The sequence below is a fragment of the Pristiophorus japonicus genome, chromosome 4 (assembly GCF_044704955.1).
Source record: "Pristiophorus japonicus isolate sPriJap1 chromosome 4, sPriJap1.hap1, whole genome shotgun sequence".
NCBI lineage: Eukaryota > Metazoa > Chordata > Chondrichthyes > Pristiophoridae > Pristiophorus > Pristiophorus japonicus.
In genome coordinates this window covers 202,196,406-202,215,558 of record NC_091980.1, presented here as the reverse complement: position 1 = coordinate 202,215,558, position 19,153 = coordinate 202,196,406, and the positions used below count along the sequence as shown (strand labels likewise).

Genomic DNA, 19,153 nt, shown 5'->3' with positions numbered 1-19,153 from the left:
CCAACCACTCCTGATTATCATATTCTGTCCACGTGCACATTAAGACATCATGAATTTTGGTACACAGTGGGAAAAAAATTCACCCGGTGGAGGTTACATATGCCCATCATAAAATTGGACACTAACATTAATGCCCAGCGGAAAATCCAGGCTGTACTTGTGAAAATCACCAGGGCGTAAGTTTGGCGTCAACAGAAGCCCGTCCAGATCGTCGAGGGAACCGCCCTGCGAAAGCTGCTTAAACAGGGCGGTCGGTGAGTACTCTGCAAAGCAAAGTAAGCTAAAGGTTCTTTATTTATTTTTAATTGTAAAATGGCAATTAACTGTAAAACTATCTTGGGAATGTTTTTTAACTTTTGTTTCAGTGCAATTTTTTTTTTTTAAGTCCCCCCCTTCCCCCAACGCCCAACTGCAGCCTCGGAGTAAATTTTTTTTTAAAGTTTAAGAATTGCCCGTTTCACCTAGTTTCGTCTTTAACCGCCGAGAATACTGGTGCAAGATCCATTTTCTCGCCGGGCGATTATTTTTTATCTTAAATATGGAGATTCTCACCAGCATGAGCTGCAAAACGTTAGCATTTTTTCTGGGCAATCGGGCATTGAGGGACTTGGGAAAGTCTAGCCCAAGGTTTCTCCACAATATAATTTTAGAAAAGAACACCACAGAATGAAAAATATATTTCTCAGAAAGTAAAAAAAATGCTCCGTCCTCAAAGGAATAAAGCGCATGAAAGATATTCATAACTAAGCACTTTAAAATACTGTTCATAATGTTCCCTCTATTCATGTTTTATAGCCTTTATGCAGGCCCACTTTTACAACATTATACAGATGCACATTCAATATTTATTGCTATGGGATGAAGGGATCTTGGGTTTCTCACTTTGCTTCCAGCAAGTTCAGCACCTTAAGAAGTAAGTGACTATTTTAGTATCATTGCAGAAAAAGGCACTAGGCACACCCTACACTTCTGTGGCTTGTTGACATGAACCAGGGCAGGCAGAAACCAATAATACATGAAGTGCTGTTCAGAGGCAATTAGGATCAGTTGTCAAGGCTGGACCATTAATGAAGGAACATGTCAGCAGAGCCACAGACCTCAGCATTTGAGGGCGAGAAGGCGATTTAGTGTGACAGATCGAGTCCTTCCAATGTCCTCAGCAGTACATGCTAATACCAGTCTTAACAACACAGTGTGGCAGTGTATAATGCAACTAACATGGACTTTGATTCAGCAAAATGACTGCTGCCACTGCTAGTCCATCTCACTTCAGCTGCAGATAAGGTTACCCAGCTAATAATTACCAGTTTGCCATACTCTTCCTTCTCCAACCAACTGTGTCCTCCTTAACACACAGAGTTCATCTATCTTTCTTACAGATGAGACACACAAGAAAATACGAAGATACACTCAACAATATTTTATTCCCTGTACAATCTATACTTCTGGTTGATTTTGAATGTCATGCAACATTTTTAACAACTGTAAGCTGAAACACCTGCTCTAAAAGCAATACAGAACATATCTTGCTAACATTTTCATATGTTTTTCCAAAACACTTAGTCAAGAAAATTGAATAAATGTGCAAAAAAGACTAATATCAAATTAATGCCATTAGCAAGAATTCTTCTGCAAAATAAATGTGCCATCATCCCTTTGTCAATGCTGTGTTTGTACATCACCAGATTTTCTTCTGGTCTCATGACATGAACCATCACTATTAGTTGCACTGCAGAATTCTTTCATACAAAAGGTGCGTTTCACTTTAAGGGCACGTATTTTGTGTCTCGAATATACATTAAAGCAAAGGACTATTGCTTACATCACACTGGTCAGTAGATCTGCACTTTATTAAAAAATCATCAAACATTGTCTTCAATTAAGTTTAGTTATCTACATTTGGATATATAGAAAACATATATTTCTTTACCTACTTATAAGTGGGACCTGCTCTCTATTTCATTAATTTATATCACTCTCATCAGTGAAATGATACTGACATCTATACACTGGAACATAAATACAAATGAAGCACCAATATACCAGATAAACTGAAAGAAGCGAAAGAAAAAGAAGTTATATAATAATGTATCATAAGTTTAGCATTTTGCATGTCTCATGAAAATATTTTCTGAAGTGATTGCCTCCTGTTAGCAAAATAAAATTGGTAAACATTTACATTATAATTGGGCACTTTATTGTTGTTTAGCATCATTTCTCTTAAAAGTAGGGACAAGCTTCAATACAGAACCGAACAAGGGTAGATTCAAAATTAAAATGGAAAGATCCATGTTGTTTTTTGATAAAATTCAGGAGTGGTTAATGGACACACTCCATGGTGAGCTCCCTAACCGACATAATTTGCATGGATCTGAAATGTTTATTTTGCAATTTAAGTGACACACCATGGGGGAGATAGAGATAACTGTACCAAGGACAGCTATCTCATGAGATTAACGATGCTCGTTGGGAGCACAGAAGGACTTGGTGTAATTGTACTGAGGTACCAATAGCTAGGTCACAAATTTCCTAAGTCTAATACGTTCTCCAGAAACCCTGTTCAATAAGTGATAGCTAACTCTTGTGTTTAAACAAAGGACAACAATTTGTCACTGGGAGAGAATGGTGTAGACAGGAGACATTGCATGTGAAATGTTGTCACTCGTACTATGCACAGATTTTTTGGATTGATACAGCATGTTAAGAGGTGAACATGCTGTAACTTTTGTGTTGCTGACATGAACATGCAAGCCTTTAAGGGCTTGCAACTCTCGTGTTGTTAAATCATCTGTTATATTGCTAGAAGAAAAGGAAAATACTACGGAAGCTGGAAATCTGAAATAAAAACAAAAAATGCTGGAAACACTCAGCAGCTCAGGCAGCACCTGCGGAGAAAGGAACAGAGCTAACGTTTCATTCTGATAAAGGTCAACAACCTGAAATGTTAACTCTATTTCTCTCTCTGTAGGCTTTTCTCCTTTAGGTTCACTGGGCTCCATGGCTTTGGACTGGACGTAGTCCAGGAGCAAAAGATGAATTCTCTTTGTAACTTGCCAAACAGGTGTACATGATTTCATCTCTGGGCATACGTAATCATACAGACACTGGGGCTCGTATTACAGCTGAGCCTTCAAAGGATTCTCATTCTTATTTTCCAGCACTCTTTGCCATTAGTTTTACCTTGATAGATTTCAATTTATTAGAAATGTTTGCAACGGAACAATATGCAACCTGTATGTATGTGTGTATATATATATATACCATACATCATCATCATCATAGGCAGTCCCTCAAAATCGAGGAAGACTTGCTTCCACTCTAAAAGTGAGTTCTCAGGTGACTGAACAATCCAATACTGGAACTGCAGTCTCTGTCACAGGTGGGACAAACAGTCATTGAAGGAAAGGCTGGGTGGGGAGTCTGGTTTGCTCCTTCCGCTGCCTGCGCTTGTCCTCCGCATGCTCTCGGAGACGAGACTCAAGATGCTCAGCGCGCTCCCGGATCCTCTTCGGGTGGTCTTGGGCCAGGGATTCCTAGATGCAGGTGGGAATGTTGCACTTTATCAAGGAGGCTTTGAGGGTGTCCTTGAAAAGTTTCCTCTGCCCACCTGGGGCTCGCCTGCCATTTAGGAGTTCCGAATAGAGCGCTTGCTTTGGGAGTCTCGTATCTGGCATGAGGACGATGTGGCCCGCCCAACGGAGCTGGTCGAGTGTGGTCAGTGCTTCGATGCTGGGGATGTTGGCCTGATCGAGAACACTGATGTTACTACGTCTATCTTCCCAATGGATTTGCAGGATCTTGCGGAGGCAACGTTGGTGGTATTTCTCCAGCGCTTTGGGGTGTCTACTATATATGGTCCACGTCTCTGAACCATACAGGAGGGCGGGTATCACTACAGCCCTGAAGACCATACGCTTGGTGCCAGATTTGACGTCCTGGTCTTCGAACACTCGCTTCCAAAGGCTGCGCTGGCGCACTGGAGATGGTGTTGGATCTCATCATCGATGTCTTGCTGTGTGTATATTATATACACACACACATATATATGTATATAGAAGTCTAAGCAATAAAATAAATCTATCTCTACAGAGATACATGGTCTTGTCAGTTCAGCACTAAAGGCAATACATCGTTTATCCATCCAGTATCCAATTCTGATGTGTACTGATTCCACTGATGCTTGCCTTTTAGATTGGAAGTAAATCATTCTTGAGAGAGTGGTCTAACAAAGTCAATTTGTTCTCACCAAAGAACACACATTTTTCATGACATCCACCAGCTTACTAACAAAACGTATAACAGAGTGGGGCAAAGTATACTTCCCCAAGGGGTCCCTGCAGTGGTCTTGTGACTGTGTAGCATCCATCCCTTTAAGATGGTGCAGTGTTTGTGCTCTTGCAGACAGTTACATATTCAAATCAGTAATTCACTCGATAAGTGACATGACGCCAGCTTCCAAATGAAAGTTCAAGAAATGTTGAGAGATTATTACTCTGATTTTGATTTGGGCAATAAAATTCTTCCATTTCTGCACCATCAGATTGAGAGATCAAAAATCATTTCACTATGAAACCAAATTAGTGGCAAAACAGCAGGTTGATGTGAAGAGCTTTTCAATCACTTTGGTTTCCATAAACTTTAATGAAGTTGGCAGCGGGGATAATGGTTTGTAATTACTGGGTTCCAATTTTCTGTGGATAGGAGAATGTTTGATGTTTTCTACTTGGATGAGACAATATTGGCTGATAAATACAATTGAAATAGGTAAGCCACAAAAGCAGATAGTTTCTTGGCTAGGACTTCAACAACTTCAGCAGCTATACCATTAGGATTGTTTGTTTTTCAGGACCATGTTTTCAAAGGAGAATCTTCATTTTCTGCTCTCTGATCTTGATTTGACTCATTGGGCTCAATTTTAACTCCCGGTCGGAAACATAGCAAAGTGAGCGGTGGACTGTCCGGGAGCTGTAACAGGGAAGCTCTAACGATTTTAACGGCCGGGCTTCAATAACGTGACGTTTGCCGACCCCCTGACCAAAGTGGCCAGGAAATAGATACCTGGTTATTAAATTAAGGTGCCAGTAGGCCGCAACTGGGGACCCAGTCGAACAGTCCTCGGCACAAGGTAAGTGCTTCGGTTGGAGAATCCCGGGGTAGGGAAGGCCCAAGATTTTCTTGTGGGGCTCGTAGGAGCACTCTTGCTTCTCCTGGCCCACAAGGCAACTAAAAAGAAAATGTAAAAACTCACCTCTTCTGGCCTGGCTCTTGTCGTAAGCAGGTTAGGCATGGTGAGGAAGCCACTATTGCTGCTCTGCTCAGGCCTCAGGTTCAAATAGCAGATCGGGCCCTGATGACATCTCGGAGTCCAATCTGCATATTTAATAAGGATCTCGCGCCTTGGGGCAAGTTTTCTTGCCGTCAGTACTTAATATTGCAGTCGTCCAAATCGGGTGGGAAAGGTGTAAGTCCCCAGCTCCACTTTAACTGCCCCCCTGGTTTCCACCAGGCAGGGGGTGATAACATCAAACCCACTTTTTAATTTAACTCTTTGATGGAACTTTTGGGATATGACCTTGGATTTTATTGACTTTTTAAGCTCTAGAACTCAGTTCAATCTGCAGGTGTATATCATGTGACACCATCCTTTTGAAGAAAATGGATAATGGGTGGGCCTCGATGTCTGAGAATTATACAACATGTAGCTGATCTCAGTCTCAGTCCTCTGGCAGTCTGATGAGAGAGTCTTCTTATATTGCCATTCAGAGAAAGGTTACCCTGTTCTGTTGGTTGTTTGATCTATTCCATCACTAAAACATTTCTGCTTCCGAGCTAATGCTGCAGCACCAATTTTATTAAAACCAACCTGTAGCCCAAAGCCAATATTTAGCTATTTGAATACAATACATTGCTCTACTGCATTAAACATGATCTGCTTGGTCTCAGCCTAGATGAAATTCTGAAACTTTCACCACGAAAGCCAGATTGGAAATGCAAATTTCCTGCTTGAGACTTTTCACATAGGTTAAAACAAGAGATTCTGAGCTCAAACAGAGGAGGTCAACAACAGGTGACTTCTTTAAAACTGTAGGCTTAACCTTGAAACCTACCATACCGACTCCAAAAACTAACATTGTCTTTTGCCCTTCAATATGATCTTAACCTATGGCAATTTTACTACAATACTGCTGCACATGTATTACTAGTCCCATACTGTGGTTGATGAGTGATGCCATTTGAAATGGCCTAGCAAGCCACTCAATTGTAAGAGCAATTCTACAAAGCATCATCACCACAAGGGTTGCAGTGATTCAAGACGGCAGCTCACCAATACTTCTTCAGAGCAACTAGGAATATATAATTGTGACCTTGCTGGTGTTTCCTAAACTCCAAGAACTATTTTTTTCTTATATTATGAAATAGTGAGCTACATAGGAAAACTGAATGAAATGGGAGAAGAGCTCCTTAAAATAATGTGAGCATGTGGGCAGGATAGAAGAAGAGGTGAACATTTCCTATGAATAGATTCTTGTTTCTTACCTGCATAAATGAATCAGTAACCATCGACAAGTTTTAGTGTTGTAATGACTCAAGATTTTTTAGATTTGTATGCACATGGGGCTTTTTCCAACATAGCTCAAAATTATGGGGCCAAAAGGTAGAGGTGTTTAAAATGATGAAAGAATGGGACAGGGTAAATAGAAACAGACGGTTTCCAGTAGTTGAAGGGTATAGAATGAGGGGCAATAGATATAAAATTAAACGCAAGAGATTTAGAACAGGGAGCGTGACAAATGTCTTCACACAGAGAGTTGAGAGGCTGTGGAATTCACTTTCAGTATTAATGGTTGAGGCAGAAACGATGTAAACATTGAAGGTTAGATTGTATAGGTGGATGAAGGAAAAGGGCGTGAGGGGATATAGGAACAGAGCAGGTAAACTTAATTAGGACTATCCGCTTACATGGAGAGTAAGCGACGACACGGCCAAATGGCCTGTCTTGTGTTGTAACTTATTTGTATTTCTTTATCTGCATTGTCATCACTAAATACAGGCATTACGTCTAGTGCCTTATTGTTCATCCGTCTGTCTTCTTACACCTCATAGCATTCTTTTCAAATATCTCCAACTAAAGTCAAAGTAATATTTCAGCTTTTTAAAAAAAGTTTAAAGTCTTTGGCACAACACTTATCTGTTACACTTTAGGTTGCTAGTGATTTACACCCATTTCAGATCAATATCAGCCACACAGCATGCGTGTTTTTTTATGCAGTATCCACCTGTCACACATCTATATCAGTTGATGCGCACGACACAATGTCAAAATCTTTTGAAAAGTGAGCAATCACATCACTTCTACATTGGTTAGGCACTGATTTGACATACGTTGCAACACTGCACTGCAACACTGCACTGCAACATCCGGTAAGCAGAGCAGAAAATGTAGATAGCCATGGCACCACTTGCGGTTCATTAGGTCTGTCAACATCTTAAACAGTCTCTCAACAATTTCATAGAAATATTATTTTGTGTTTTATTTTTTATTTCTATTGCAACAATGAGCTGGGTAATGTAACTTTTTGAAATGGAACATAACTGACTCATTATGTACAAAATAAATGGGAACAGTGTCATTTGTTTGAACTTTCTCAATAGAAGCTCTTAATTCCTCTCGAAAGGGTCCAACACATCTACAAATATTTGCATTCTATCTCGCATTGGCATTTGCATTAAAATATAACAAAATGTCCACTTCAAGAATCATTTTCTGATAGCTCACATGTCAACAGACGTGATTAGTTTTGCACGATTCAGGCCAGTTTTTTTTTTACTGTTTTTATAAATACATTTGAGTAATACTAAACAAAATATTTTATAGTTCACAAGGAATAGATATCCTTACAATTTCCTGTTAATTTGATTAATCCTTTTTGTCAATAGGCAATGGGTTATATTCTTATGCTGTTTTACTTCACAAGCCATGTGAAGATGTTAAACACTGTTATTGCCTCCAGCACCTCAAATTATTGGTGTATTATTTCATGCATGCACTGTCCTTTTATCAATTGCTTTTGAAGTAATGTTAATAGACTAGAAAATTGAGACATTTATGAAGTATAGGCAGTGTTTATGGAAAAAATCCATAAAATATGACAAAGGCAAGCCTTGATAAAAGCTGCTTTTTAATAGATTATGGCAAAGTGATCCTGCCAGAAGCTGACAACTGACTCCTCTGAGATCACTCATTTTTATGGGATTAATTTTGTCGTACTATAAATGAAGTTAAGCATCCTAATTGATCTGTACACACAGTACAGTATTTCAGCACAAAACCTTATAACCCTCCTTATACTCTGTTCTGCTGATCCTCGCCTAATTATCTTCCACTGATAACTGGGAAAGACATTTCTGCTGGCAAATTAAACTGACCGCTTTCCCGACTTAGTCAGAATTTTATTCTGCATAGAACTATTCTTGATGGAGCATACCAATCATCAGCTTTGGTGTCAATAAGAGTTTGTAATTTAGTGCGTTAATTTTATTGACTATCAAAGAGGAACAAATATTTTTTTTTAAACAATTTGACTAGAATATTTAACAGCAAAAGTTAATGAGCTATAAATTATAATATCCTACAATAATTATGGCCAAGGCTTTAGGCAAAATGTTCTCCAGAGATTACTAAAATACGAAAATCATTATTCTATCATTTTCATTGCAAAATACAAAGATTGCCTCATGTCTCAAAGACTGGCTGTTGTACAGTTCTTACACCTCAAGCTTCTGGGTCTGAAACCCAGCCCACTCAAAGAGGATTAAGTCTCTCCCAGATGTATTTTTAAGAGTCCTAATTGAACTTTTTGTCGTCTCATTCCAGCTTATAATGGAAATGCCTCCATATTTAGCAACAATTGATGCTTAAATAAAAATCTGGTACTCTATTTCACTTAAAAAAAAGATTTAAAGTTGATATCTTACAAGGTACAACAGTGTGGGAGAAGGACAAGAAAAAGAGGCAGCTTTCTTTAAAGTAGAAAATCAGCCCACTGGTGATTCTGACACCGAGATGAGCTTTATTAACAGAACTAAAAGGTTCCTGCCTCCAGGTACCTATAGCTGTCTGCAGCAGATTATAATACCAAACAGGGGTGACAGTTATTAGAGTTCTGACAATAAATGTCTCCATTGCTATAGCAGTATATAATTTTACATATTAGAAATATGATGTTTTGAATCAATTTTAATGACTCAAATCACTTAAACGTTATTTACATGCTGTGACTAAAATGGTTATTTTGCATTAATGCTAGCAGTCTTGTTTTCAGCACAATACACACGACTACAACATATGTTTTTCTTTTGCAGTTCTGAACATAGTCAGCAGTACTTCTCACCTCCCTACAGGAACATCATTAGCTGCAGGCTACTATGAAAATTAGCTACCGGAGTTGAGAAGTTCTGTTGGTAAAACACCTTGCTTCCTTATGCGCTGAGTTTGCCATCACCACATAACAGATACATTCTGGAGAGAAGGTACTTATTATGATCAAAAATGATGCAGCTCTTAAATAGTGTAATTTAGGATATTCCTTACTTACCTAGGAGTCCTTAATCACCATCATTGCTTACCTTGACTGACTGACTGTAAGGTCCTATATTAGCAGGGGCCCAGTGTGAAATACTCTGAACATGCATAACCTCCTTCTGCTGTTTGATTGTATCCTGCAAAGTTAACTCATTTTTGTGTACAAGGCAATCAATTTGAAGCGGTACTCCATCAGGTAGAGGGGCTTCGACACAAACCCTAGAAAAACACAAGAGGAATTTCACACTTAGAATAACATAATGCACTGATTCAACTTTTGACACTTTCAAATATTCTATGTTACCCCTTACAATAGTCCACTTGGTTAAAGACATTTTTCTGGGATGATTCACCCTTTCATTTCCTCCCCTCCTAGTTAAGAGCTAACTTAATTTAGCACGTTTGATTCAACCAAAGATTAAGAACTAATTGTTACTTTAAAATACATATCTTTTGTAGAACTGCTGTAAATGTACTTCTCCTTAGATTTACAATGAATATATACTTATTTTTTTAATCTTGCTGTACTTTCTTTCCCCTTTATGCCCATTAAGCATTTTGAACAGAGGTTTTGAAACTTTTTAATGTAAAAAACAAACTCTCAGAGACTCCCAGCTGAATTGCTGAAAGGCAGCACCAGCTAACCGAGGAAAACGGTGTTATAATCACGGAAAACTTTTATTAGTCTACAGCAACAGAAATAAGTGCCAGTAAGTCGATGAATACTGAAAACCTATGATGACTAGATAAAGGTCTGATCACCTCATCACCAATATAAAACCAAGCAGCACTGGATTGCCATGCAAGCTTTCCAGGGCATGAAACAAGCAATTTTGAAGTAGCAGCTATGAGTGAAACAATTTCAACATAGACAGCACAAAACTCATCAGCTACAGCTAAAATATCGATAGCTGCAAAGCTAAAAGCAAATAAGATTCTGAGAGCAAGGGAGGTTGGAGGTAGGAGAGATGGGAGATAGCTGATAGAAAGTGAAACAAAGAGGCTGTCACCTCAATTTAGTTAACAGTTCACAATCAATGGCATGAATTCAAGTGCAGTATAGCACCTGAGGGGAGGCAGCTCTCCTGGATTGGGATAAAAAAAAACTTATTTGTTGTAGCATTATAAAAATTATAGTCAAAAATTCTTTCTCTACCTCAATCCAGATTCTTGATCATAAAGGAGGAAATGGCAATATAGCAATGCCTTGGGTAGCTTATGGATATAACTGGAGACCAAACATTTCCTGTCTGTTGCTGTACTTTGCAGAACTACCGGAATAAATCCGGTCTCTGCTGAGATATCCTGGTCAAATTATACTGCTAGGTAAAAATATAAACTATGCATCAAGCTGCTCCCCCGGCAAAGGTCCAAGCAAAAAAACTCACTCTTTCTGCAAAATGTTACCTTTTATGGCCCAATCATAGACACATTGGGCTCAATTTTCCCCAAGCCCGTTTTCTGGCGTATTGCCAAAGTTACACCTGTTTTTCCAGGCCAGAAATAATTTGTCAAAGTTTCCCCGATGTATAATTTGAATTTGGCGCCGCACAGCGTGTCCAGTCGCCTCGGGGGGGGGGGGGGGGTGGGGCCTGCTGCCTGCGCCAAAAAACGAAGCCGCACCTTCTGCGCATGCATGGAAAAAAGTGTTACGTTTTTGACGTTGTTCCAATGGACGCGTATGCTCAGTACAGCTCTGGTCTGGCAATCGGCCATTCTGAAAGAGCCAGTTGTGTGTGTGAGGAGTGCTGTGCGAAAGCATTGGAAAAATCGCAGCTGGAGCAATGCAAGATGCAATGCGGTGCAAGGACCAAGAATTTCTTACAGGAAGAAGTGGAGGCATTAGTGACTGTGATTGAGAACAAATGGCAGGAGCTGGACACCAGCAGGGGTCACATAAAAGTTCCACCCAAAGAAATGAAGAAACGCTGGGACCAAGTTGCAGAAGATGACTGCGCAGTGGTGACCACCATGAGATCTGGAGGCCAGTGTAAAAAGAAGTGACAGGACCTTGGTCAAGTAGTTAGTGTAAGTAACATTTTCCATTTATTCAATGGAATTGCAATTGTAAATGTGGCCATCTGCATATGTCCCACCCAGCAGAACGACACCCTCTCTAAAAAGTTGCATTTTCATCTTTGCAGAGGAAGGTGGCACATAATAAAAGGGAAAGAATACGAACAGGAGGAGGCCCGGCAAATCTGCAGCCACTGACACCCTTGGAAGAGAGAGTCACTGCTTTGATGGGTCCTGCCTGGAAAAAAGCAATCAATACTGCATAAGCTGGGCCCACACTCGAGGGAGAGGGTAATCCTGCCAATTCCACAGTCTGGCAGATCGGAGAGGCCAGCAGCGCGAGAGTGGGCGGCGCAGGAGGATAAAGGGCAGCGGCAGCGACGGCAGATCGGAGAGGCCAGCATCGCGAGAGCGGGCAGCACAGGAGGATAAAGGGCAGCAGCAGTGACGGCAGATCGGAGGCCAGCTGGTGCAGGGACAGAAAATAAATAAAAGTAGTAAAAAGAAATCGAAGTATGACATCACAGCCAAATGGGTAAGTGATTGGCTGGTGGATTGGTGAGTATTTAATGTTTTTCTTTTTCTTTCCTTAGCAGTAAAAAACCTTGTCATTGTTATCAAATTAAATTAACTTAAGGGTAAAGTCATGGCAGTAGAGCCCAGACCCATGTCATGCTCCTCCTGTGCTATGTGGGAAATCAGGAACGCTTCTAGTGTCCCTGACTACTATGTGTGCAGGAAGTGTGTCCAGCTGCAGCTCCTGGCAGACCATATTGCGGCACTACAGCTGCGCATGGACTCACTCTGGAGCATCCGCGATGCTGAGGATGTCGTGAATAGCATGTTTACTGAGTTGCTCACACCACAGGTAAAGGTTATTCAGGCAGATATGGAATGGGTGATCATCAGGCATAGCAGTGGAAGGTAGTGCAGGGGTGCCCTGCAGTCAACTCCCTCCAAAACAGATACATCGTTTTGGATACTATTGGGGGAGATGACTCATCATGGGAAGGCAGCATCAGCCAAGTTACATAAGAACATAAGAATTAGGAACAGGAGTAGGCCATCCAGCCCCTCGAGCCATTCAACAAAATCATAGCTGATCTGGCCGTGGACTCAGCTCCACTTACCCGCCCGCTCCCCATAACCCTTAATTCCCTTATTGGTTAATAATCTATCTATCTTGATTTGAATACATTCAATGAGCTAGCCTCAACTGCTTCCCTGGGCAGAGAATTCCACAGATTCACAACCCCCTGGGAGAAGAAATTCCTTCTCAACTCAGTTTTAAATTGGCTCCCCCGTATTTTGAGGCTGTGCCCCCTAGTTCTAGTCTCCCCAACCAGTGGAAACAACCTCTCTGCCTCTATCTTGTCTATCCCTTTCATTATTTTAAATGTTTCTATAAGATCACCCCTCATCCTTCTGAACTCCAACAAGTAAAGACCCAGTTACTCAATCTATCATCATAAGGTAACCCCCTCATCTCCGGAATCAGCCTAGTGAATCATCTCTGTACTCCCTCCAAGGCTAGTATATCCTTCCTTAAGTAAGGTGACCAAAACTGCACGTAGTACTCCAGGTGCGGCCTCACCAATACCCTGTACAGTTGCAGCAGGACCTCCCTGCTTTTGTACTCCATCCCTCTTGCAATGAAGGCCAACATTTCAATTGCTTTCCTGATTACCTGCTGCACCTGCAAACTAACCTTTTGGGATTCATGCACAAGGACCCCCAGGTCCCTCTGCACCGCAGCATGTTGTAATTTCTCCCCATTCAAATAATATTCCCTTTTACTGTTTATTTTTCCAAGGTGGATGACCTCACATTTTCCGACATTGTATTTCATCTGCCAAACCTTAGCCCATTCGCTTAACCTATGTAAATCTCTTTGCAGCCTCTCTGTGTCCTCTACACAACCCGCTTTCCCACTAATCTTTGTGTCATCTGCAAATTTTGTTACACTACACTCCGTCCCCTCTTCCAGGTCATCTATGTATATTGTAAACAGTTGTGGTCTCAGCACCGATCCCTGTGGCACACTACTAACCACTGATTGCCAACCCGAAAAGGACCCATTTATCCTGACTCTCTGCTTTCTGTTCGCCAGCCAATTCTCTATCCATGCTAATACATTTCCTCTGACTCCGCGTACCTTTATCTTCTGCAGTAACCTTTTGTGTGGCACCTTATCGAATGCCTTTTGGAAATCTAAATACACCACATCCATCGGTACACCTCTATCCACCATGCTCGTTATATCCTCAAAGAATTCCAGTAAATTAGTTAAACATGATTTCCCCTTCATGAATCCATGCTGCGTCTGCTTGATTGCACTATTCCTATCTAGATATTCCGCTATTTCTTCCTTAATGATAGCTTCAAGCATTTTCCCCACTACAGATGTTAAACTAACCGGCCTATAGTTACCTGCCTTTTGTCTGCCCCCTTTTTTAAACAGAGGTGTTACATTAGCTGCTTTCCAATTCGATGGTACCTCCCCAGAGTCCAGAGAATTTTGGTAGATTATAACAAATGAATCTGCTATAACTTCCGCCATCTCTTTTAATACCCTGGGATGCATTTCATCAGGACCCCAGGGGACTTGTCTACTTTGAGTCCCATTAGCCTGTCCAGCACTACCTCCCTAGTGGTAGTGATTGTCTCAAGGTCCTCCCTTCCCACATTCCCGTGACCAGCAATTTTTGGCATGGTTTTTGTGTCTTCCATTGTGAAGACCGAAGAAAAATAATTGTTTAAGGTCTCAGCCATTTCCACATTTCCCATTATTAAATCCCCCTTCTCATCTTCTAAGGGACCAACATTTACTTTAGTCACTCTTTTCCGTTTTATATATCGGTAAAAGCTTTGACTATCTGTTTTTATGTTTTGCGCAAGTTTACTTTCATAATCTATCTTTCCTTTCTTTATTGCTTTCTTAGTCATTCTTTACTGTCGTTTAAAATTTTCCCAATCTTCTAGATTCCCACTAACCTTGGCCACCTTATACACATTGGTTTTTAATTTGATACTCTCCTTTATTTCCTTGGTTATCCACGGCTAGTTATCCCTTCTCTTACTGCCCTTCTTTTTCACTGGAATATATTTTTGTTGAGCACTATGAAGAGCTCTTTGAAAGTCCTCCACTGTTCCTCAATTGTGCCACCGTTTAGTCTGTGTTTCCAGTCTACTTTAGCCAACTCTGCCCTCATCCTACTGTAGTCCCCTTTGTTTAAGGATAGTACGCTCGTTTGAGACACTACTTCCTCACCCTCAATCTGTATTACAAATTCAACCATACTGTGATCACTCATTCCGAGAGGATCTTTTACTTGTACATCGTTTATTATTCCTGTCTCATTACACAGGACCAGATCTAAGATAGCTTGCTCCCTCATAGGTTCTGTAACATACTGTTCTAAGAAACAATCCCGTATGCATTCTATGAATTCCTTCTCAAGGCTACCCGTGCGATTTGATTTGACCAATCAATAAGTCGGTTAAAATCCCCCATGATTACTGCCGCTCCTTTTTCACATGCCTCCATTATTTCCTTGATTATTGTCCGCCCCACCGTGAAGTTATTATTTGGGGGCCTATAAACTACGCCCACCAGTGATTTTTTTCCCCTTACTATCTCTAATCTCCACCCACAATGATTCAACATTTTGTTCATTAGAGCCAATATCGTCTCTCACAACTGCCTTGATATCATCCTTTATTAACAGAGCTACCCCACCTCCTTTCCCTTCTTGTCTATCTTTCCGAATTGTCAGATACCCCTGTATGTTTAATTCCCAGTCTTGGCATCCCTGCAACCTCGTTTCAGTAATGGCCACCAAATCATACCCATTTGTCAACTCATTTACTTTATTTCGAATGCTGCATGCGTTTTGGTAAAGTGTTTTAATACTAGTTTTTAAACCATGATTTTTAGTTTTGACCCCTCCTGCAGCCCCTTTATATTCATCGATATTGTCCCTACCTATCACGTTGTGGTTTACACTTACCCCAGTGCTACTCTACTCTGTTGCCCCCTGCCTTTTGCATTCTTTCTTGGAGTTCTGTTCATCTGAGCTCTCACCCACTCTAACTAGCTCAGAGCCCTCTCCTGGGTTCCCATCCCCCCCTACCAAGCTAGTTTAAAGCCCTCCCAACCGCACTATCAAAACCACCCGCGAGAACATTGGTCCGGTCTCTGTTGAGGTGAAACCTGTCCGACTTGTACAGGTCCCACCTAACCCAGAAGCGGTCCCAATTGTTCAGGAAACTAAAGCCCTCCCTCCTACACCAAGTTCATGGCATCATGGGTAGCTCTTCTGCACAGGAGGGCAGGAAAAAGAGTGGGAGAGCTATAGTGGTAGGGGATTCTATTGTAAGGGGAATAGATAGGCGTTTCTGCGGCCGCAATCGAGACTCCAGGATGGTATGTTGCCTCTCTGGTGCAAGGGTCAAGGATATCTCGGAGCGACTGCAGGGCATTTTGGAGGGAGAGGGTAAACAGCCAGTTGTCGTGGTGCATATAGGTACCAACGATATAGGTAAGAAGCGGGATGAGGTCCTACAAGCTTAATTGAGGGAGCTAGGAGTTAAATTAAAAAGTAGGACCTCAAAGGTAATAATCTCAGGATTGCTACCAGTGCCACGTGCTAGTCAGAGTAGAAATAGCAGGATAGTTAAGATGAATCCATGGCTTGAGAAATGGTGCAAGAGGGAGGGATTCAAATTCCTGGGATATTGGTACCGGTTCTGGGGGAGATGGGACCAGTACAAACTGGACGGTCTTCACTTGGGCAGGACCGGAACCAATGTCCTCGGGGGCGTGTTTGCTAGTGCTGTTCTGGAGGGTTTAAACTAATATGACAGGGGGATGGGAATCTATGCAGCGAGACAGATGGAAGTAAAATGGGGGGCAGAAGCAAAAGGTAGAAAGGAGATAAGGAAGGTGGAGGGCAGAGAAATCAAAGGCAAAAATCAAAAAGGGCCACATTACAGCATAATTCTAAAAGGAAAAAGAGTATTAAAAAAAAGCCTGAAGGCTCGGTGTCTCAATGCGAGGAGCATTCGTAATAAGGTGGATGAATTAACTGCGCAGATAGCTGTTAACGGATATGAAGGAATTGGGATTACGGAGACATGGCTCCAGGGTGACCAAGGCTGGGAACTCAACATCCAGGGGTATTCAATATTCAGGAAGGATAGACAGAAAGGAAACCGAGGTGGGGTAGTGTTGCTGGTTAAAGAGGAGATTAACGCAATAGTAAAGAAGGACATTAGCTTGGATGATGTGGAATCTGTATGGGTCGAGCTGTGGAACACCAAAAGGCAGAAAACACTAGTGGGAGTTGTGTGCAGACCACCAAACATTGATAGTGAGGTTGGGGATGGCAACAAACAGGAAATTAGGGATGCATGCAATAAAGGTACAGCAGTTATCATGGGTGACTTTAATCTACATATAGATTGGGCTGACCAAACTGGTAGCAACACAGTGGAGGAGGATTTCCTGGAATGTATTAGGGATGATTTTCTAGACCAATATGTCGAGGAACCAACTAGAGAGCAGGCCACCCTAGACTGGGTCTTGTGTAATGAGAGAGGACTAATTAGCAATTTTGTTGTGCGAGGTCCCTTGGGGAAGAGTAACCATAACATGGTAGAATTCTTCATTGAGATGGAGAGTCTCACAGTTAATTCAGAGACTAGGGTCCTGAACTTAAGGAAAGGTAACTTCGATGGCATGAAATGTGAATTGGCTAGGATAGACTGGCGAATGGTACTTAAAGGGTTGACGGTGGATAGGCAATGACAAACATTTAAAGATCACATGGATGAACTTCAACAATTGTACATCCCTGTCTGGAGTAAAAATAAAATGTGGAAGATGGCTCAACCGTGGCTAACAAGTGAAATTAGGGATAGTGTTAAATCCAAGAAGAGGCATATAAATTGGCCAGATAAGGCAGCAAACCTGTGGACTGGGAGAAATTTAGAACTCAGCACAGGAGGACAAAGGGTTTAATTAGGAGGGGAAAAATAGAGTATGAGAGTAAGCTTGCAGGGAACATAAAAACTGACTACAAAAGCTTCTATAGATATGTAAAGAGAAAACGATTAGTGAAGACAAATGTAGGTCCCTCGCAGTCAGAATCAGGTGAATTTATAATGGGGAACAAAGAAATGGCAGACCAATTGAATAAATACTTTGGTTCACTAAGGAAGACACAAATAACCTTCTGGAAATACTGGGGGACCGAAGGTCTAGCAAGAAGGAAGAACTGAAGGAAATCCTTATTAGTCAGGAAATTGTGTTAGGGAAATTGATGGGATTGAAGGCCGATAAATCCCCGGAGCCTGATAGTCTGCATCCCACAGTACTTAAGGAAGTAGCCCTAGAAATAGTGAATGCATTGGTAGTCATTTTCCAACATCCTATAGACTCTGGATCAGTTCCTATGGATTGGAGGGTAGCTAATGTAACTCCACTTTTAAAAAAAAAAGAGGAAGAGAGAAAACAGGGAACTATAGACCGGTTAGCCTGACATCGGTAGTGGGGAAAATGTTGGAATCAATTATTAATGACATAACAGCAGCGCATTTGGAAAGCAGTGACAGGATCGGTCCAAGTCAGCATGGATTTATGAAAAGGAAATCATGCGTGACAAATCTTCTAGATTTTTTTTGAGGATGTTACAAGGACAAGGGAGAACCAGTGGATGTGGTGTATTTGGACTTGCAAAAAGGCTTTTGACAAGGTCCCACACAAGAGATTAGTGTGCAAAATTAAAGCACGTGGTATTGGGGCTAATATATTGACGTGGATAGAGAACTGGTTGGCAGAAAGGAAGCAAAGAGTAGGAATAAACGGGTCCTTTTCAGAATGGCAGGCAGTGACTAGTGGGGTACCGCAAGGTTCAGTGCTGGGACCTCAGCTATTTACAATATACATTAATGATTTAGATGAAGGAATTGATTATAATATCTTCAAGTTTGCAGATGACAGTAAGCTGGATGGCAGTGTCAGCTGTGAGGAGGATGCTAAGAGGCTGCCGGGTGACTTGGACAGGTTAGGTGAGTGGGCAAATGCATGGTAGATGCAGTATAATGTGGATAAATGTGAGGTTATCCACTTTGGTGGCAAAAACAGGAAGGCAGAATATTATCTGAATGGCGACAGATTAGGAAAAGGGGAGGTGCAACGAGACCTGGGTGTCACAGTACATCAGTCATTGAAAGTTGGCATGCAGGTGCAGCAGGCGGTGAGGAAGGCAAATGGCATGTTGGCCTTCATAGCTAGGGGATTTGAGTATAGGAGCAGGAAGGTCTTACTGCAGTTGTACAGAGCCTTGGTGGGGCCACACCTTGAATATTGTGTAGTTTTGGTCTCCTAATCTGAGGAAGGACATTCTTGCTATTGAGGGAGTGCAGCGAAGGTTCACCAGACTGATTCCCGGTTTGGCAGGACTGACATATGAAGAAAGACTCGATCGACTAGGCTTGTATTCACTGGAATTTAGAAGAATAAGAGGGGATCTCATAGAAACATATAAAATT

General features: G+C 41.4%; 1 protein-coding gene across 4 annotated transcripts in view; it reads right to left on the bottom strand.

Annotated features, from left to right (window-relative positions):
* Window positions 1-19,153, bottom strand: part of dph6 (diphthamine biosynthesis 6) — a 363,508-nt gene that overhangs the window by 137,458 nt on the left and 206,897 nt on the right. For all 4 annotated transcript variants that reach the window (XM_070878999.1, XM_070878998.1, XM_070879000.1 and 1 more), the window contains one exon: window positions 9,628-9,802. In XM_070878999.1, the coding sequence (XP_070735100.1) occupies window positions 9,628-9,802 (175 nt within the window). The remainder of the gene's footprint in view (window positions 1-9,627; window positions 9,803-19,153) is intronic.